Source organism: Chlorocebus sabaeus, chromosome X (assembly GCF_047675955.1).
Source record: "Chlorocebus sabaeus isolate Y175 chromosome X, mChlSab1.0.hap1, whole genome shotgun sequence".
NCBI classification, from domain to species: domain Eukaryota; kingdom Metazoa; phylum Chordata; class Mammalia; order Primates; family Cercopithecidae; genus Chlorocebus; species Chlorocebus sabaeus.
Window position 1 is genome coordinate 34497091 of NC_132933.1, and position 21054 is coordinate 34518144.

Genomic DNA, 21054 nt, shown 5'->3' on the forward strand with positions numbered 1-21054 from the left:
CATGGATAAATTGTATAGTGGTGAAGTCTAGGATTTTAGTGCACCTGTCACTCGAGTAATGTACATTGTATACATTATGTAGTTTTTCATCCCTCACCCCCTCCTACCCTTCCCACTTTCTGAGTCTCCAGTGTCCATTATACCATTCTGTATGCCTTTGCATACCCATAGCTTAGCTCCCATTTATAAGGGAGAACATGTGGTATTTGGTTTTCAATTCCTGGGTTACTTCACTTAGAATATTGGCCTCCAGTTTCATCCAAGTTGCTACAAAAGACATTATTTCATTCTTTGTTATGCCTGAGTAGTATCACATTTTCTTTAGTTGATTTTCCATATCATGGAAGTGGTTTGGAGTGCAGTCAGCTATTCTCAGCGCCATATGCTGGGTATGAAACCACTAGATGGAGCTAGGGATGCAGCAGATAGTGAGGGAAGAAAGGCAGCGAGGGGCCCTTCCATCTGGGGATCAAAGTGAGTTCCTTAGAAAAGTACTAGAAGAAAGGAGAGGAGTAATCTGTACAACTACTACCTTGTGCTTGACATTTTCATTATCTACTCATAGGATGATGGGCACTTAGGTTGATTCCATATCCTTGCAATTGTGAATTGTGCTTCAATAAACATGTGTGCAGGTGTCTTTTTGATATAATGACTTCTTTTCCTTTGGGTAGATACTCAGTAGTGGGATTGCTGGATTGAATCATAGATCTATTTTTAGTTCTTTGGGAAATTTCCATACTGTTTTCCACAGAGTTTGCACTAATTGACATTCCCACCAGCAGTGTGTAAGTATTCTCTTTTTATCACATTCATCCCACCATCTATTGTTTTTTGACTTTTTCATAATGGCCATTCTGGCTGAGGTAAGATGATATCGCATTGTGTTTCAATTTGCATTTCCCTAGTGATATTGAGCATTTTTCATATGTTTGTTGTCCATTTGTATATCTTCTTTTGAGAACTGTTTATTCATGTCCTTTGCCCACTTTTTAATGGATTATTATAGTTTATTGTCACCTGGCTTCACTCTTTCTGTTAAGTTCCTGTGTTGCTTCTTGGAAAAAGCTCACAGCATGAATATCTACATACTATTTTGTCTTTCCAAGTGGGAGAGACACGCTAACAATGTCTCCAATCTGCATCTTGGAAATAAAAACAACTAGGATTGTTTCAATATGAGGGTAGAAAAAAAGAAGAAAAGGGGGCCATAATCTTGCCTCCCAGATAACTCCTATTGAACCCTTCTTAAAAGCAAAGCAATATGGCTGGGCATGGTGGCTCATGCCTGTAATCCCAGCACATTGGGAGGCTGAGGCAGGTGGGTCACAAGGTCAGGAGTTTGAGACCAGCCTGACCAACATGGTGAAACACCGTCTCTACTAAAAATACAAAAGTTATCCGGACGTGGTGTCATGTGTCTGTAATCCCAGCTACTCAGGAGGCTGAGGCAGGAGAATTGCTTGACCTGAGAGTCAGAGGTTGCAGTGAGCCGAGATCGTGCCACTGCAGCCTGGTATGAGGTATGAATTCGAAGTGTGAAATTTGTCTTTTGGGTAGAGTGTAAAATAGAGCCATAATTAATTTTCAATTTCACTCCAGCCTGGGTGACAGAACGAGATTCTGTCTTAAAGAAAAAAAAAAAAAAAAGCAATACATGCACATGATATGAAATTTCAGGTAGTTCAGATAAATATTATGTAGAAAATAGAAATGCTAATTAGAAAGTAAAAAATTCCATTCCTCCTTCCCTAGTCAGTTTCTCCAAAGGTAGTCATTGTTACAGGTTCAAAATTTGCCTTCTGATGTGTCTCACACTGAATGGTGGACCAGACTATTGGTAAAAAGGTGATAAGCCAACCCTGGAATCAGTTTCTAGAGCTAGGATTTCTCTTTGGCTTAAAAATGTCCAATTGCAGAAACCTAATAGTGACCAAGTTGCCCTCTGTCTTCCGAATAGCTGCTTCCTCATACTAGGAAATTCAGTAGCAAATAGGTACCATTGGGCCAGGGCACAGTATTCTTATTTTAGGAAGTCAAAGTCACATGTATTTCTCCTTTCCTTATTTCTGTTTGGTGCAGATTCCTCAAGCCAGGAACAGAACAACAAAACTGAGATGTATGATAAGAAGACAACAGACCAGGCTCCAGACACTGATGCTTCTGGGAGTCAGAGCTATCCAATGTCAGCAGCATATGGAAGAAGACAGAGAAGAAAAGGAGCAAGTATTTCAGGATTGAGTGAGTGTGAATTCAAAGGAAGAAGCCTTAAACAATCCAGTGAAGGGTATGGCCTGGGCGATAGAGCTGGGTCTTCGCCTACCAATAAGACTGCCAGGAATGTCCCTTTCTTGCACTTGTCCTTGGAGAAGGACAACATGGAGCAGCCTACAACTCCACAACCAGAAACCACTACCCCTCAGGGGTTGCTTTCAGATAAAGATGACATGGAAAGGAGAAATGATGGCATAGATTTCGGATCCAGAAAAGCATCAGCAGCACAGCCCATACCTGAAAACATGGACAATTCCATGGTTAGTGATCCACAACCATACCATGAAGATGTGGCTTCTGGAGCTGAGAAGACAGAAGCCAAAGCTTCTCTTTCACTGATGGTGGAAAGTCTTTCTACAACCCAAGAGGAAGCCATTCTCTCAGTAGCAGCAGAGGCTCAGGTGTCTATGAATCCTTCTCATATCCAGTTAGAAGATAAAGAAGCTTTCAGCTTTGATTCACGAAAGGCCCAATCCAAAATGGAGTCAGCCCAGGATGTTCAAACTATCTGCAAAGAAAAGCCTTCTGGAAATGTTCACCAGGCCTTTACAGCAAGTGTTTTGGGTATGACAAGTACTACAGCCAAAGGAGATGTTTATGCCAAGACTCTGCCTCCCAGAAACCTTTTTCAGTCCTCAAGGAAGCCTGATGCTGAAGAAGTCTCCTCAGATTCAGAGAATATTCTTGAGGAGGGGGATGGTTCTGAAGAACTGGCTCATGGTCACTCTTCCCAGTCCTTGGGGAAGTTTGAAGATGAACAAGAAGTCTTCTCTGAATCAAAAAGTTTTGTTGAGGACTTGAGCAGCTCTGAGGAGGAGCTGGACCCCAGATGCCCCTCCCAGGCTTTAGAAGAGCCTGAAAATGAAGAAGTCTTCACAGAATCAAGCAGTTATGTTGAAAAGTACAACAGTTCTGAGGATTGCAGCAGCTCAGAGGAAGACCTGCCTCTCAGACACCCTGCTCAGGCCTTGGGAAAGCCCAAAGACCAACAAGAAGTCTCCTCTGCTTCAAATAATACTCCTGAAGAGCAGAATGCTTCTACACAGCAGCTGCCTTCCAGATGCCCTTCTCAGCCCATTATGAGTCCTACTGTTCAGCAACAAGTCCCCACCAGTTCAGTGGGCACTTCTGTAAAACAGAGTGGTTCCATGGAGCCAATCCCTCCAAGACACCCTTTCCAGCCATGGGTGAACCCTAAAGTGGAGCAAGAAGTTTCCTCATCTCCAAAGAGCATGGCTGTTGAAGAGAGCATTTCTGTGAAGCTTCTGCCTCCTAAACTTCTTTGCCAGCCCTTGATGAATCCTAAAGTTCAACAAAACATATTCTCAGGTTCAGAGGATGTTGCTGTTGAGAGAGTCATTTCTGTGGAGCCACTGCTCCCCAAATATTCTCCTCAGTCCTTGACAGATCCTCAAATCCGGCAAATCTCAGAAAGCACAGCTGTTGAGGAAGGCACTTATGTGGAGTCGCTGCCTCCCAGATGCCTTTCCCAGCCCTCGGAGAGGCCTAAGTTCCTAGACTCAATGAGTACTTCTGCAGAATGCAGCGGTCCTGTGGCACCAACACCTTCCAAATACACTTCCCAGCCATGGGTGACCCCTAAATTTGAGGAACTGTATCAACTCCCTGCACATCCAGAAAGCACTACTGTTGAAGAGGACATTTCTAAGGAGCAGCTGCTTCCCAGATATCTTTCCTGGTTTACTGTGGGAAATAAAGTCCAGCAACTGTCCTCAGATTTCGAGAGGGCTGCTGTTGAGACAGGCATTTCTGGGAGCCCAGTGCCTCCCCAATACGCTACCCAGTTCTTAAAGAGGTCTAAAGTTCGGGAAATGACCTCACGTCTAGAGAAAATGGCTGTTGAAGGCATTTCTAAGAAATCACGGATTCCCAGGCGTCCAACCCAGTCATTCGTGAAATTTATGGCACAGCAAATCTTTTCAGAGAACTCTGCTCTTAAGAGGGGCAGTGAAGTGGCACCTCTGCCTCCCAATCTTCCTTCCAAATTTTTGTCGAAGCCTAAAATCAAGCACCAAGTTTTCTCAGATTCAGGGAGTGCTAATCCTAAGGGAGGCATTTCTTCAAAGATGCTACCTATGAAGCACCCTTTACAGTCCTTGGGAAGGCCTGAAGACCCACAGAAAGTTTTCTCATGTTCAGAGAAAGCTCCTGGGAAGTGCAGCAGTTTTAAAGAGCAGCTGTCTCCCAGACAGCTTTCCCAGGCCTTGAGGAAACCTGAGTATGAGCAAAAAGTCTCCTCTGCTTCTGCCAGCTCTCCTAAAGAGTGGAGGAATTCTAAAAAGCAGCTGCCTCCCAAACATTCTTCCCAAGCCTCAGATAGGTCTAAATTCCAGCCACAGATGTCATCAAAGGGCCCAGCAAATATACCTGTAAAGCAGAGCAGCGGTGAGAAGCACCTGCCTCCAAGTAGCCCTTTCCAGCAACAGGTTCATTCAAGTTCTGTGAATGCTGCTGCTAGGCGGTCTATTTTTGAGAGCAATTCTGACAACTGGTTCCTACGAAGAGATCAAGCTTTTGCAAACAAAACCAATAAATTCAGCCAAGGTTCCAAACACCCCATAAAGAGCATCCCGGCCCCTGCTACCAAACCTGGGAAGCTCACCACTGCCCCTGCCGGGCAAACATCCACTTCTGGGGACATTTGCTCTAAGAAAGAAGATCTTGAGAGTGGTGATGGTAATAATAACGAGCATGCAAACCTATCCAACCAGGATGATGTTGAAAAGCTTTTTGGGGTTCGACTGAAAAGAGCCCCTTCCTCACAGAAGTATAAGAGTGAGAAACAAGATAACTTCAACCAGCTTGCTTCAGTGCCCTCGGGCCCAATTTCATCCTCTGTAGGCAGGGGGCATAAAATCACAACAAGCACTTCCCAGGGGCTCCTGGAGGCTGCAGGGAACCTCACCAAAATATCTAACGTTGCAGAGAAGCAACAGAGCAGGCCCAAATCTGAAAGCATGGCTAAGAAGCAACCTGCTTGCAAGATCCCAGGTAAGGCTTTTATCTCTCCAGATGGCAAGTAGATATCACGTGGAAAGAAGAACTGGAAAGCAAAGCCTTGAATGGGCATTAAAGTCTATTCTAGCCTTGCTTACTGAATTGTGGCTTTGACAGGGCTGGCTTATGGGTTTGGGAGCAAAATAGTGCCCCATTCTAGATTTAATAGATTTGGAGGTAGTTAATTTTGAGTCTTCCCTTTCCCAATGGGGTCCCCCTTTGGACATCCATCTACATTCCACAGTAGACACATGACCATCTCCCCATTCCCTCTTCCTCACCCTCTGCACACCTTACGTGTGGATGGAATTTTATGCTTTTCTCAAAATACGTTTACATGCATTAAACCCCTCCCTAACACCATGTGGATTTTTAAAGCCATCTCATTAGTAGAACATTATATTCAGTCTCTCAGCCTGAAATCTTAATTTGCCATAAATGTCTCTTCGCTCACCTGAAATATCTAAGAGTTCAGAGCTAGGCGATCTTTTGGGCACTAATGTCTCCCAAAACCTTTGGACTTTCACACTCCATCCTTGGGAAAGTCTTTTATATTCCTGTAACCACACTTATGTAACCACACACTTGTACGAGGGACTATGAAGTAACAAATACTCTAAGATTTTTCTAGGAGTTAGAGGAATGGCATCAATGGCCTGAGCCTCTGGCATCCTTGGGATTTTCCCAGCCCACCCCTGGCAAGCGTTGTCCTACCCTGATTTGCAGATGAGACGAGGGATGGACAAGGGAAGGGTCCAGTAAAGGGACAGGATGCCCACTTTTAAATACAGCTTCTTTACTACCCAAGGAATTCCTGCCTTGCCAAGTTGTAGGGAGGGCCCAAAAAAAGGGGAGCCTTCTCTGGTTGATATCTGTTTATTTTCCTTTGGCAATTAACAAGGGTCCCATTTGGGATATTATTGTGGGTAAGCCCCAGCCAGGCTCAAGACCCTGCCTGCCTTGCTTCTGTTCTAACTCCTTTCATTTCTTTCTCAGGAAAGCCTGATGGTCAACAGTCAGATTATGCTGTCTCAGAGCCAGTTTGGATAAATATGGCAAAGCAGAAGCAGAGGAGTTTCAAGGCCCACATTCCTATGAAAGAGCTGAAAACTAAGAGCAGAGCTGGAGCCAGTGCTGAGCCTAAGGAGCCTAAATATGGGGTAGGACCTGGGGTAGCCAAGAAAACACTCCAAAAAGGTTGCTGGAATCACTGATTAGGCTTCTATTGGGAACTTTGCGGACATGCAGCTCCCCCTCTCTTTGGGAGCATTAATCAAGGCAGGAGGAGTCTTTAGGGAAAGACTTGCTTTGCATTTATACAAATATGCCCTGCTTTTATGCTCTTAAAGGGTTTATGCAGGCCAGGTGTGGTGGCTCATGCTTATAATCCCAGCACTCCGGGAGGCCAAGGCAGGTGGATTCCTTGAGCTCAGGAGTTCAAGATCAGCTTGAGCAACATGCTGAAACTCCATCTTTACTAAAAATACAAAAACATAGCTGGGTGTGGTGGCATGCACTGACATTCCCAGCTACTGAGGTGGGAGGCTGAGGTGGGAGGATCGCTTGAGCCCAGGCATGGAGGCTGTAGTGAGTCAAGATCACGCCACTACACTCTAGCCTGGGTGACAGAGAGAGATCCTTTCTCAAAAGTGCGTGTGCGTGTGGGGGGGTGTTGTGTAAAGTCATGAATATAGAGAGAATCTACAAAACAAATCCTGCCCTCAATATTCTAAAGCAAGGTTCCACAAAATTGGTTGAGAAATAAGGAGTAAGTCATTTTATTTAATTTTTTATTTTTTATTTCCATAAAAAAGGAAATTTTTTATTTCCATAAAAAAGGAAATTCTTTATTTCCATTAAAAAAAGGTTTGGGGGGAACAGGTGGCATTTGTTTACATGAGTAAGTTATCTGATGGTGATTTGTGAGATTTTGGTGCACTGTAACCCAATTCATAGTATTTTATCCCTCACCGCCTTCTCACCCTTTCCTTCAGAGTCCCCAAAGTCCATTGTAACATTCTTATGCCTTTGCATCCTCATAGCTTAAAAAAATACCTAAAGGTAATAACTGGGGTAAGAGTTGAGTGATTACCTTTACAGATATTTTATGCCTATCTATCTATCTATACATATGTTTATAAATGGAATCAAACTATAAATACTGGTTTTTTTTTTTTTTTTTTCATTTAACATTTTATTTCTGGGCACTTTTCCATATCAGTACAAAACAAGTTCCCTTTCTGTGTTTGATGTTTGGATTTCTACATATAGATTTGGTTTGGTGTGGCACCTACCTGTAAGTTATAAAATGTGATGTGGTAAACTAGGCTAACTACCACATGTGGATAAGAGCTGATGGGATGATGCCTTTCTCCTCTTATCAAACCTGCAGAAAACTGACTCAAGGAAACATACCAGATTCGCATATCAAGAGATATGTCTAAGCTCCTATACTTTTAAGTGCTTACTAAATTTGTTGAAGGACCATGCAAGGACCTGTGTAACTCTTTGCTTTAAAGATCTTTTCTTTTTCATCGTTAGTATTTACATGGGGACAGGATCACACAGTGGTAAAGTCCACCTTTATTAAAGCTTTTTTTTTTTTTTTTTTTTTTTTTTTTGAGACAGGTTCTCACTCTGTCATCCTAGCTGGAGTGTAGTGGCACAATCACAACTTACTGCGGTGTCAACCTCCCAGGCTCAATTATCCTTCCCCTTCATCCCCGCCATAGTAGCTGCGACTATAGGCACTATAGGTGTGTGCCACCATGCCCAGCTAATTTTTAATTATTTTGTAAATATGGGTCTCACTATGTTCCCCAGGCTGGTCTTGAACTCCTGGGCTCAAGTGGTCCTCCTGCCTGAGCCTCACAAAGTGTTGGGATTATAGTCCACTGCTCTCAGCCTGATTAAAGCTTTTGTCAGGAGAGATACATTAGTGTATATAAACTCACTAATTTAGACCAATTATGAAGAGGTTAATTTGAAAAGAATAAACTGCAGAATTTCGGAAAGACCTACAGGTATATTACTTTCTAATGTGAGAAATGCTTCAAGTCATATGTCAGCTGGTTTTGAAAAGTAGAAATCTTATGGAACTCACTTGAATGAATTGATCAGATTTGTTTGCAACTACCATGTTCTGTTAGCTTGCTGTTAAGTGTTGGTAAAGTGCTAAGGAAAAGGTTGTTCTCAAGTTAAATAATTCTCTTGTTAACCTGCTTTCACTATTTGTAAAATTAAACAGCTCTTTCTTTCTGGTCTGAAAGGTGATAAACTTGAGCCAGCTTAGGTTTTGTGAACCTAAATTTCAAGCCAAAAGTCTCAATGCTATTTCTCTCCTTATCTATCTATATATCTCTAATCTTTCCTTTTGGATACTGTTAAACTCATAGTACCCAGGACAGGGCTTGCACTCTATGGTCCTCTGAATAAGCAATCTGCCATTTTAATGTCAGAACTTACAAGCTTTCTGTTTTCATTTTTGTATTAAAGGGAGCTGGCCCTGAAAATGAAAACCAACCTAAAAAGATTTTCACTTCCAGTGTCCATAAACAGGAGAAGAGAGCACAGATGAAGCCACCTAAGCCTACAAAATCAGGTAAAAGCATACATCCCGACCTCTTGGAAAACAGCCCCGGCAAAATGTGAAACTTTTGCAATTTCAAGCTCAGGTAATACTTGTCTCTTACCTCCCAAGTCAGCTTAATGATTTCTCGCGTGGCTCTTTAATTAGATACAGCTTATTTTAGAAAAATTTACTTATTTTGACTAATACAAGTCCAGTGTATAACTTTCAGAGGGTCTTCCAGTCTTTTGCCTCATCAGAGAAGCTGTCTAGGCACAAAACTGTGGTCACTCACTGAAACATTCTTCTGGTTGGGTATGCAAGAGGAAAGTACCAAGTCACTTTCCAGTTCATAGCAAAGCGGTGTTTTCTCACTTTCTACATCTCCAACGAAACTGTTGAAAATAATTCACTCTAAAGGCCCAATGATATTCAATTGTTTTTAATTATTTAGAAGGCTTGTTTAAGCCTCTCTGTATTCTGAGCAGGGATGTGTAAGTGGTGAGGAAATGTTGACAGCTGAGAGGAATACTCTGCTGGGATATAATAAAATGTGATCTCACCAGAAAGAGTTGTGTGCTAGAGAGAATTTTTTCAGCAGGAGCAGGGGAGTGGAGGATGGATTTATACTGAACCATCTTTGTCCTCTCCCTTAATCCCGCTCATGAAGAAATTAGACCAGGAATTCAGGAACCCATTTTCTGGCCATGAAATAGCAGCAGCTGACTTGCTCACAGCTTTTAATGGCCTCATGGGCACTATACTCCTATCAAGTGAATCACAACTGTCACTGTGCATCAGAATCACCTGGTGAGTTTTTAAAAAAATTACAGATGGTCCTGGCTCCATCCTTAGAGATTCTAATTCATTTGCTTCAGGAAACGGCACGGGTATTGGCGTTTTTTAAAAGAGCCCTAGGTGATTCTAATGTGTAGCCAGGATTGAGAACCACTGGTTGAGTCTAAGTCACTAAGTCAATTGATGATAAGCAGGATGAGGGAGGGAGTGGAATTAGGAGTAGGGAGGTAGTCTGCTTGGCTGGGGTAGTTGGGTTGGTACAATATTATGTACCATCAACTTTTACTGGGTGCATCTATTGAGTCATCAATCAATTCATTTCACATGAAATCATGGATTGGCAAACACAAATAACATTACCTTATTTGAAATTTTAGAAACTAAGCAGATACAGTATGTTTCCCTCTGGTCTCAGTTCAAAGATGTAAGACAATCCAGTAATAACCACCCAAAGATTGGCAGTTATAGGCACAGGTATTACCTCCCGGGCCTTCCCATGCCCAGGGCCCTGTGGCTATAGCCATGTTGATTTTACACCTTTGACATATCACACATGGCATCACACAGGCCCTAACTTTTAGAAGTCTGGCACCAAAGGGAGAAGGGTTTAGAAAGCACTAGAGCAGGGGGATCAGAGGAAGCCTGAAAGGAGGAAACATTTTGGCATTCCATAAACAACATACCCCAATATCTCTGGGATTCCTTATTGCTTGTGTGTTATTTGCTGTGGTTCCAGTTGGATTTGAAGCTCAGAAGATACTGCAAGTGCCTGCCATGGAAAAAGAAACCAAACGATCTTCAATTCTCCCAGCCAAGTTCCAGAAGCCAGTAGAGCCAGTTGAGCCTGTCTGGTTCTCCCTGGCCAGGAAGAAAGCCAAAGCATGGAGCCACATGGCAGAGATGATGCAATAAAGAGCCCTTGTGTGGAGCATCAGCATTTTTTTTTTTAATTTTAATTTTTTTGAGACGGAGTCTTGCTGTGTTACCCAGACTGGAATGCAGTGGCGCGATCTCCGCTTACTGCAAGCTCCGCCTCCTGGGTTCACGCCATTCTCCCGCCTCAGCCTCCCCAGTAGCTGGGACTACAGGCAGCCGCCATCATGCCCGGCTAATTTTGTTTTGGTATTTTTAGTAGAGACGGGGTTTCACCATGTTGGCCGGGATGGTCTCGATCTCCTGACCTTGTAATCCGTCCACCTCAGCCTCCCAAAGTGCTGGGATTACAGGTGTGAACCACCGCGCCTGGCCAAGCATCAGCATTTTAAATGATAATTGCTAATAGCTGTATTAATTCTATGTAGTGATCTTTTTACTGTGACCACTTTTATTAAGCAAAATAAGTATTAAGCAAAATAAGAATGTATTAAGCAAAATAAGAATTTATTAAGCAAAATAGCCTTAGAAATGTAAATTAAAACATAATTATTTGAATGAAATAAATGCCATGAATGCTTAACCTTCCATATAGCCACTGCCAGCACCCAGAAACCCAGCATTTCCTCTATTAAAACTATGGAAAACATTTGCACTGCTGTAGAATTGCAAAATCTTTAACTTTGGAATGGAAACATTCAGATGATTTGACCCAAAGATTGGCCTTTAGGTTTTATGAGCCTAGATAGATGCTGCAATTATTTGGTTGTTGCTCCAAACTTTGCAAAGACTCCTAAAAGAGATGGTGGAAGTGAAAATTCTGGGTCTCCAAGAAAATTTCTGCACAGCCTATCACCCCTTGACACATCTTCCCTGTGTCCCTGGGGGCCCCTGATGCTTTCTCCTTGGGTGATAGTAACACGCAGAGCACTTACACAAAACTCCCTCTTTGGACATGCCTCACGTCAACCTGTCACAGGCCTGGCTGCAGCGAGCACCTCCCTATGACGCAGAATGCTTCTTGGGAATTATCTTACTCCTCTGGATAGTGAGTTCATCAGTGTTTTGCTTCTCGTCCCAATACTACCGTGACCCTCTCTGATTACACAGAAATCACTGTCTATCACATATATCCTGTTAAGCACTGAAGACCCTATTGAAATTGGAGTTCTACAGATGCCAAAAGCTGTACTTTCCATCAGGCATATGGCAAGCTTACTGCCTCAATGCACATCTGGGGCCACTGGAACTCCTTCCTCTCTGGTCCCAGCCTTAAGGTGGAGAACTCCATGTAGCTTCTTGTCGTTTTCCCTCAGCTATCTTTGCTTCACAAGGTTTTAGCCCAAAGCAAGAGTGCAATCCCAAAGCCACTGAGAAATGAACTTTCTGCTACCTGGAAGCGTTAAGTGAGTAAATCAGCTTTTCCACACCCTCATTCCTAGGGGCACACACCTCAAAAGTTACTAGGCTGGAGAGACACTACCTTCCAGTGACCCACTCATCTCCCAGCCACGGAGAAGAGGGAAGACCAAAAAGGGAGAGTGAGAAAGAGAATGAGAGGGATGGTCAGCTATGAGGGGTGCGGGCAAGTAGCCCGCAAATGTTGATGCCTCCCTTCCCATCTTGCCACACAGTCTTTTTCTTTTGTAGCACAGCCTCCGTTAAGAACTCCTCGGCTAAGGATGAAGATGTAGGCACCTTTACCCCCAGAGCCAGTTCCTTAATTGGCTGGCTTTCTGAGATGCAGACCACCCTAGAATCTCATCTAGGTTTACTAGAAGTTAGTTAAATCTTCCTTTCTATGTCTTTCCCTTCATTCCATCCCCCAAACCCACCAAACACTAAGGGAGAGCTCCCTTTGGATGTCTGGGGGGTAAACTTAGCTCATTTTTCTAGGAGACCCAGAAGTGACTTCTCAGTATAGTTATCACTGTGTCTGCCTCTGTTACACTGTGTTGCTTTGCTTAAACAGAAATGAAGACCTGGACATCGGACTGTGCCTTTATATTCTGAGTGGGGTGCTGCCCCATGCAAAAAAATCCAGAGAGGTAGTGAGGTGTCAGAGCTAAACACTTGGTGCTGGGTTTTGCTGATGCTGGTATAATGTGACACAGTACAATTACATGCTAAATGTTGCATTTTCTCTATATAACATCTATTTTTCCTGATACCGTGCCTTTGCCATTTTGATAATGCTATTTTGATTGAGTGAATTTTATTTCCTTTGTATTCCCCTAGTGAACAATATATTAAGGTAGATGCCCTTTATCTGGGTACTCCTGGTAGATTAGCTGTTACATCTCCCTTCCCTTTTTCACAGTGAACCTGTATTCAGTTATTCTCACTCTGAGAACTCTCTAATAACAATTTCTTTTCCACAATTAACAACACAGCTGTTACACTTCCCTTCCTTTTTTTCACAGTGAACCTGTATTCAGTTATTCTCACTCTGAGAACTCTCCAATAACAATTTCTTTTCCACAGTTAACAACAAAGCTCTGTTTTTAAATGAAGAGATTAAGTTCTTTTTAAATGCCTAAAGGCACATTCTGACAAGTTTTCTACTGCTTTAGCTTTTTTGATTTATGATATATGCAAAGCAAATAAATTTAATAAAGCCTATTCTGTAGTCCATCTCTGTCTGTGACATGGGACGGGAAAAAAAATAGGATATTGACAACTCAGAGCTGAAGGTTGTCAGAGAAGTAAAATGTTCTTAAGAGGTGGTGCTGAGAATAAAGGGAGTCCACGCAGGTGTGCCTGACCAAGCTGATGGCTTTCAGGTGCGCACTGATATTTGGTATGGGGGAGAAGGGCCATTGAAGAGGTTTTGGGTTTGAACACCTGGAGAATAAAGAGGGGTTGTGGTTGGGGGGGGAGCAGAAGAGACAAGGTGATTGGTGGTTGCACTCTAAGCCTGCGTCAGGGACAAAGTCCAAGTCCTATAGCAAGATGGGCTACTGGAATAAGCACTTTTCAGAAGCAAGGGGCCCTACTGTGCTCAGGTAACAAAATGGCATGGAGAGAGAAAGGGAAAGGGGTTATAGGCCAGATATTGAGCCTGGTTCATCTGTAATATGTTCAGGGTTTAGAACAAGAGTTCAACTTGGGATCCGCATACCATATGTCTAAGTATTTGAAATATTTAAATAAACAAATACAGCATGTTTTATTTAATGGTTTATCTCCTTCCATGTCAAATGTATGTTCATAATGACCTCAAAGGCCAGGTTGGGTTCTAGAATTCTCAGCCTCCTGTAAGTCCTGCCCCAGTGATGTGGGAAGAACTACTCCCCTTCCCCCTCCCACTTTAGAAATATTTCATACCTACACAAAACTGTAGAAAACATTACTATAAACATCCATGCATCTACTATTCAGCTTAAGAAATGTAACATTACAAATATAGTTGATGCATGCTGTGGAGCCTTCTCTACTAGAATGCCCCTCCCTAACTACCATCTCAAATGTGCTTGTCTTTCTGTATGCTACACTTGTATGCATCTCTTACATGCACACCTTTTAGTCTCTCTATATGTACCCACAATCAATTTATGGTGATCATTTGTATGTTTTCTTAGAAGTCATATACATGGTATCATGTTTGTATCCTTTTGGACCCGACTTTTTTCTTTATGCATTTTTACCCCTAGGCCTCAGCCCCTGTGAATTCTAGTCTCCTCCCCAGCCCATCCCTTGCTGTCCCTTTCAGTTTACCTGAAACAGCCCCGAGCCAGTGAATTAACCCTGGCTCTACAGGAGGTGCTGAACTTCTTCCTCTGTTGCCTGAAACCAGTGGTTCTCAAACCTTAGTGTTCATCAGAAGTCCCTGGGGGGCTTGTTAAAACACAGATTGCTGACTCCACCCTAGATTTTCAGATTTCGTAGGTCTTGGGTGGAGTCTGAGAATTCCCAGGTAATGCTGATGACACTGCTTGGGGGCCAAACTTTGAGAACCACTGCTCCAAATCAAAGTCTGGGCCCAAGCTCAGCAATACCATGTGGCTTCTAGGCAACCTGGGCCATCCATGAAGTTTTCTTCAAAACTGTGCTCTAGAGCAGTATTGTCCAATAGACATATAATGTGATCTACATGGGTAATTCTAAATGTTCTACTAGCCACATTAGAAAATAAAAAGAAACCAACAAAAACTTTAATATTTCATTTTAATTCAAGTATTATCATCTCAACATGTAATCAGTATGAAAATCATTAGTAAGATATGCAATATTATTTTCACACTTACAGACATATTAATAAGACTAGCCATATTACAAGTGCTCAGCGGCCACAACATTACTAGTGACTAAGGTAGTAGACAGCACAGTTCTAAAGACTTGAGCCCCATCTCTCTCTTTTCAAAAATGGTTTTAAACTTGACATTTTAATTGACTTTTGGCTGCAGTAAAAGAATTTAAAACAATCTTACCAAATGGTGGAAAGTAATATCTTTCAATGAAGGTATGGTGGACCAAAACAAAGAGGTAAAAGAGAGATTTGAGTCAGAATTATTTATTGAAAAATCTCCCCATGTTTCAATTTATTCATTTAAAACAAACTCTTATTTTTAACTTGAACAAACACTGTCAAATATATTTGTGAAAGATAAAAGTTAGATGTCACTAGATACCACTTTTGAGGTAAAGAACTTCGGAATGATATGTGTTAAAATTCTCGCAGGCATCTGAATAAAATAAAATAAAAACAATGAACAGCAGAGTCTTCTTTCTTCATCTTCTTACTATTCTTCCCAACTACAGAATGAAATGAGAAAAAAATAAACAATGGTACATTAAGCAGCACCAGTGACTTTCTAAATAGAAGAAAATGGCCAGCTCTGTCTATATCTGCAACATTTGTGTGCTATATCTTAAACAAGCAGAGAAGAACACCTTTTCCTTTTGTAACTCGCAAGCTTAGATATCAGGGTGCTTGTGGAACTGATGGTTCCAGTCAAATGATCACACCAACCTTGTCTCCCCAGCACCAGAAAAGCTTGTTGTTGTTATTTTTACATGAGAGGCAATTCTGGGATTTAAATAAATCTCTCGAGCTTTAACAGCCTGTGCTAGTTCCACAAATGATACTCCCTTACCCTCGCAGACCCTTGGTTTCCATATCTACCATATGAGAAAGAAGCTGTTATGAAATATACAGCTGTGAAAATGCAAAAAAAAAAAAATTAACCATTTAAATATACTCAAAGACAGATATGCCTTAAGACTTAATTACACACATTCTTTTCATTTGTCACATAAAATACAAAGATATATAGCTAAACAAATATTTAGGTATTAGTCATTAAATGTGGTCCTACTTGAAATTCTTAGCTTTTTGCTATTTGTAAGTAGTCACTTTGTAAAAGGCATTGAGTTGCCTCCTAGTTACTATGGGAGCCTGCATTTCTGTGGCTAAGTAATGAAGGCCCAACTAATGTGTGGCCCAACAAAGTTAGATGCTGCGTCTGGCAACTGTTTTCTACACAAATATTGGTCTTAGGTAGTAGGTCTGATACATTTGACACTTGTTAGTAGTCCTGCAGCTAGAGGACAAAAGACCTCAACATGAACAAATGAGTAGCCATGAAGTATATTTCAGAACACACTGAAGTTCATATTACTAGGTACATGAATATTTTAGTGACATTTTAAGTAAGTTAAATTGAAGTTTTAAACTAAAACATTTTCTTAATTAATCTATTGGGAATTTTTAAAAAATAAAACTGTCAGTAACAGGTAAATGCCAGGAATAGTTGAGTGATCCTCAAAGCTATACACAGATACCTGGATTTTCTCAGCTTCCCCTCTGCTGCGTCTAGGTCCCTTTGGAGTTCTTCACCTTGTTTTTCTCATCCTTCTCTTTTTCTTGTTCTTTCTCTTCCTCGCCTGCAGAATCTTGGGCCTTTTCATCCCACTTTTCATGCTGATATTTAGTGACTTCTTTAGTGGAGAATAATAGAGACGTTGGGACCAGACTTTCGCAGAAAATATAGCCCAATTTATAACTAGCAGCGGCATCCCGTACTCCACCCTCAGGAGAAGCAGGAGGATAGACTTAACTAAGGAAGGAATAGCTGGCCATCTTCCCACTGGTTTTCACAACAGTTCCATGGACCCCACGTTGCTGCTGCTTGATCATTTCCACAGGGACACTATTTCCCTTTTTTCCAGTAAATATCCCACCCAAAGCTGCTGATTATTTCTAGTTCTTTGGAGAAGAGATTAGAATCATTGTGTCTGATCTCATTCCAAGTGTTTTGGTCAGAACTTTGTTGGGAAAATATTTGTTACCTCAAAAGACAAATTCTATGGTGAAGCTCATTGGTTCCTCATCCCCCTGAATGTTTCATTTTTACCAAGGGCCAATGCATCACTTCATCATTTGGGGATCAACTTTCTAAGAATCTTTATACTTTGAAAAGCCATGAACCAAAAAGGATGTCTGCCATTTGCCTGTTCTTTTCTTTCCGGCGTCCCTTCTGTTTCCTGCCGAGCTCCCTCTTGAACTCCTATCTACCCGGCCATTCATCTGTGGGCCCCCCAAATGGCATCCATGATCTCAGATCTCCTATCAAATACAGGTTGGTAGAGGGCAGCATGTTTTCCCAAAATCATAGAGGTCGTTAGAGAACTGGGCTTCGACTCATTGGGACACATTTGGCCTTAAGTTTCAGGAGGGCCCTGACCCAAACTTCACCACCCGAGGCCCCGAGGCCCCGACCCCGGCTTCACCACCCTCTTCACCAGCTATGCGCGCACCTCGGCCCTGCCTGGAACCCTCGGATGCACGGGTCCCTGCCTCCCCGCCACTGCAGGTAGCCCGTTCCTTACCCTCGGGAGCAGCAGCCTCCTCTGTGGCCAGTTCCTCTGCGGCCTCCTCCTCTGCAGCCGGTTCCTCTGTGGCCGGTTCCTCTGCGGTCTCCTCTGCAAGCTCCTCCTCTGCGGCCTCCTCTGCGTGCTCCTCTGAGGCCTCCTCTGCGGACTCTTCTGCAGGCTCCCTGGTCATCTCAGCCTGGTCTGCTGGCACCTCAGGCTCTGGGACCGACGCGGCCTCCTGGAGCAGGCCCAGGCCCTCGCCCTCAGGGCCCGTGGCCCCCACGCCCAGCCTCTCACGCACCAGCAACAGTGCGGGCTCATTTGAGCCACTGGGCGCCGCAGTGCGGAGCCTCCGCATCAGGCGGCCGCCACGCATCCCGATCAGGATGTGGTCATTGTGATAGATGCGGTGGAGAAGGGAGTGGACCATGTCCAGAAACTCCCCGCGAAAGCCTATTATGGGGTAGCGACGGGTGGCCGTGACCAAGTCAAAGTTGCCCGCCTCATTCCTCTCTTCCTCCTCCTCCTCCTCCTCTTCCTCCTCCTCCTCCTCTTCCTCCTCCTCCTCCTCCTCCTCCACCATCTCCACCACTATCCTGATCTCTGAGTCTTCCTCGGGGTTCCTGACCACAGGGGCTGCGGCCAAGCCTGCCGCCTGCTCACCCTCCTCCTCCCCGAGGCCTCTCGTGGGCCCTGTGACTCCGGCCACCTCAGCCACGGGGACCATGTCGCCACTGTCGGGGCCAGAGTCACCAGCCTCCCGGTCACCTCCCGCCTCGGCCTGTGCTCTCTCCTGGCTCACTGGGGCCTTCTGGTCCTCTTGGATCGGGTCTTGATCCCCTGTGGCAGACATGACGCCAGTCAGTGCCTCAACTGGAGTGGCGACTAGGCTGAGGCGACGATGGTGAAGTCGGTGGCCTCTGAGGTGGTTGTGGCTGAGGGGAGGTGAGGGTCTGGCTGCTGAGAGAATAAGAGTCTGTCTCCTTACTGAGGGAATAAGAGTCTGTCTCTGAGGACACCCTAAGGTGGGAAGGGCAGGGAGCCAATCCCAGGAGCCTCCCACCAAGGCTGGCCTGAGAGGACTTAGACAAGGCGGGAAAGATTTCGGTTGGCAGGCGACAGGGGGCGGGACTGGGAGGGTCAACCAGGGGTTCTCAGTGAGCTCTAAGCTCATTTGCTGAAAACTTCAGATTGACATGCTCTGCGTCCAATGAAGATCAAGGCCCTTAAGCTCTAGGACAACTCAGAATCCAGGACTCCACCTTTTCTTTGAGGCCTTAGTGTCCAGGGCTAGCCTTTAGGTCCACACAAGTCCTGTCCTTTTAATTTTACGATTATTAGCGACACTATAATGGTCCAATGTGGAGGCACCCTGGATTGGGGAAACTTCTGTAAAGGGTGGAGAGGAAACATTTTAGGTTCTGCAAGGCCCAGAAGCAATATGGAGACTATTATGTAATTACTATCACTAAGTAGGTTTCCTGCCTTCCATAGGACACATACTCCTCTTTGTACCATGATTTTTTTTTTTTTTTTTTTTTTTTTTTTTTTTTTTTTTTTTGAGACAGAGTCTTGCTTTATCGCCCAGGCTGGAGTGCAGTGGCGTGATCTCGGCTCACTGCAAGCTCCACCTCCCAGGTTCACGCCATTCTCCTGCCTCAGTCTCCCGAGTAGCTGGGGTTACAGGTGCCCGCCACCATGCTCGGCTAATTTTTTTTGTATTTTTAGTAGAGACTGGGTTTCACTGTGTCAGCCAGGATGGTCTCAATCTCCTGACCTCGTGATCTGCCAGCCTCAGCCTTCCAAAGTGCTGGGATTACAGGCATGAGCCACCGTGCCTGGCCTGTACCACCATTCTTTTCTGTATTTGCCTGGTCAGTGCCCTCCGATCTTCTTCACCTCCTACCTGAAGTGATCAACCTTATTCATTAAACCATTTATTTATTCATTTACCAAATTTATTGAGTGCCTTCCATGTACCAATGCCATGCCTCCTTACAAATGTCATTTGTACCTCTTGCTTGTTTGACTGATGAAATCCAAAGATGACAGATTGCTCATGGTTTACATCCTAGTACCTCTTCCCCCATCATTCCTATGCCCCTCTTTGGGGTGGCGGTTAGCTCAGACCTCTGGAAGCTAAGCCCTCTCAGCTGCATAATGTCAACGTTCCAATATATTTGCCGAGACTCCAGTTTATACTAAATCATTTCCTCTTCAGTTGCCTTGTCCACTTATCAATGAGTGTGAAACACAATGTGATGACTGCTGTCAATTGTGAGGTCTCTAGGGCAAAAAGAGCACAGCAGTAGCTGCTTCTTTCTGCAGGGAGATAGGACTGGGCACTGGGCTTGTTGTGGAGCAAGTTGTTGTCAAGGAATGAGGCAGATCCTGGAGGAGATGGTTCTGTTGCAGTGGCAGTAAGCTATCTTAACAGTTGTTTCCAAGTCCCTGGGAGGGGAAACTAGTTAGCACCAGCAAACAGAAGAGAAAGGAAAAAGCTGAGCAGGTGTGCTTTCAAGAAGTGAAGTGAAACTACCTGAAGTGAAACTGAGGGAGAATGTCCTCCCAGCTCCCGCATTGGGGCTCTCTTCATGGCAAGTACGTGAGCCAGAAGTCCATGGAACAATCTCCATAGCCTTGGTTATCTGGCTGAGCCTGTTGCCTGCAGATGCAGACCCATCCAGGATGTCACATTCCCTTATCTCTGGTGTATAGTTGCTACCTTTCCTTTATCTCCAGCTATCCCATCAATGACATCTGATCTTTGCCAAGTCAGGTAGTTGGCACAACCCAGGATTTCAGATTTTCTTAGGGAAAGGTGCTCTCTTTCCCCACCCCACCTCCGTCTATCAGTCAACAGAAGTGGCCAAGTCCTTTCCATTTGCAGACCCACCATCAGGGTCAAAGTGGGCCAGAGGGAGAGACCTAAAGCCACAACCACCCTGAGAGATTTCCACTTAATGTTGGGATGGTAGGGAACACCCCTGGAAGACCAGCCCAAAGATCTCCTTTACAGTCTGGCTCAAAACTCATCGGCTCCAGGCAGCCTACTTTTCTATATCTGTCCCCCACCACCCTCACCAGACACTATCCTGAATGACAGTGATATGCATGGACATGGTTTAGCTCATCTAAGAAAGCACAGGTCCTTTAGGGTGAACGTCCAGGCCTGCCTCAAGTTTGTAACACCCAGAGTGCCTGCCACAGGGCTCTGCACCAGGTCAGTGTTTGGTAAATGTTTGCTAAATGAAGCAAAGGGCTTTGGAATCACTATCACCATGAATGGTGTTTCTCTTCTACCTGCCTAGGGCTTGACTGTCTACAAAGGGCCTTGCTATCCCCTCTTCCTTTCTCTCTTGGGATCGTCTCCCTGGCCTCGTGTGAGATTTCTGCTTTTGCAACCTAGTGTGATTCTGCTGTGAGGCTGGGGACAATGAGGGATCTCATTCCTCAGGAGAGACCCTGCCCCCGCCCCCCACATACAGGGAGCGACTTGGTCCCTTGCTTGCCTCCTAGTCTACTGTGTCACAGCCAGAGTAGGCTGTGGGTGCCTACTCTGTGCCTACTCTGGCACAAGAGCCCCATCTCCCTCCAGGCGGGGGAGAGCCCACAGTCCTCAAGTCCAGCACTTCCTGCTGCTCATGGAAGCCACGAGAGGGGTGGGGGACAGTCTGGAATGCTGGTCTCTCTTGGGATTTGACCTT

General features: G+C 44.2%; 2 protein-coding genes across 4 annotated transcripts in view; one reads left to right on the plus strand and one right to left on the minus strand.

The window, feature by feature from the left end:
• Positions 1–13112, plus strand: part of KIAA1210 (KIAA1210 ortholog) — a 50541-nt gene extending 37429 nt beyond the window's left edge. Inside the window, 4 exon segments of the mRNA XM_073013100.1 lie at positions 2083–5286; positions 6289–6452; positions 8788–8893; positions 10395–13112. Of these exon segments, the coding sequence (XP_072869201.1) occupies positions 2083–5286; positions 6289–6452; positions 8788–8893; positions 10395–10570 (3650 nt within the window). The 3' untranslated portion in view covers positions 10571–13112.
• A 1572-nt stretch (positions 13113–14684) lies between these two features.
• CT47C1 (cancer/testis antigen family 47 member C1) lies at positions 14685–18432 on the minus strand. 3 transcript variants are annotated; one of them, XM_073013172.1, is made up of 3 exons: positions 17363–18432; positions 16316–16471; positions 14685–15216 (listed from the first exon to the last, which is right to left on the minus strand). In XM_073013172.1, the coding sequence occupies exons 1-2, from the start codon at positions 18198–18200 to the stop codon at positions 16347–16349; spliced, it is 963 nt and encodes a 320-aa protein (XP_072869273.1). In that variant the 5' UTR covers positions 18201–18432; the 3' UTR covers positions 14685–15216; positions 16316–16346. The 3 variants fall into 3 exon arrangements, with proteins under 3 accessions (XP_072869273.1, XP_037845015.1, XP_037845013.1); XM_037989087.1 differs by lacking the exon at positions 14685–15216 and having other exon boundaries at positions 16347–16471; positions 17363–17885; positions 17940–18200; XM_037989085.1 differs by lacking the exon at positions 14685–15216 and having other exon boundaries at positions 16347–16471; positions 17363–17885; positions 17937–18200.
• Positions 18433–21054: the final 2622 nt, after the last annotated feature.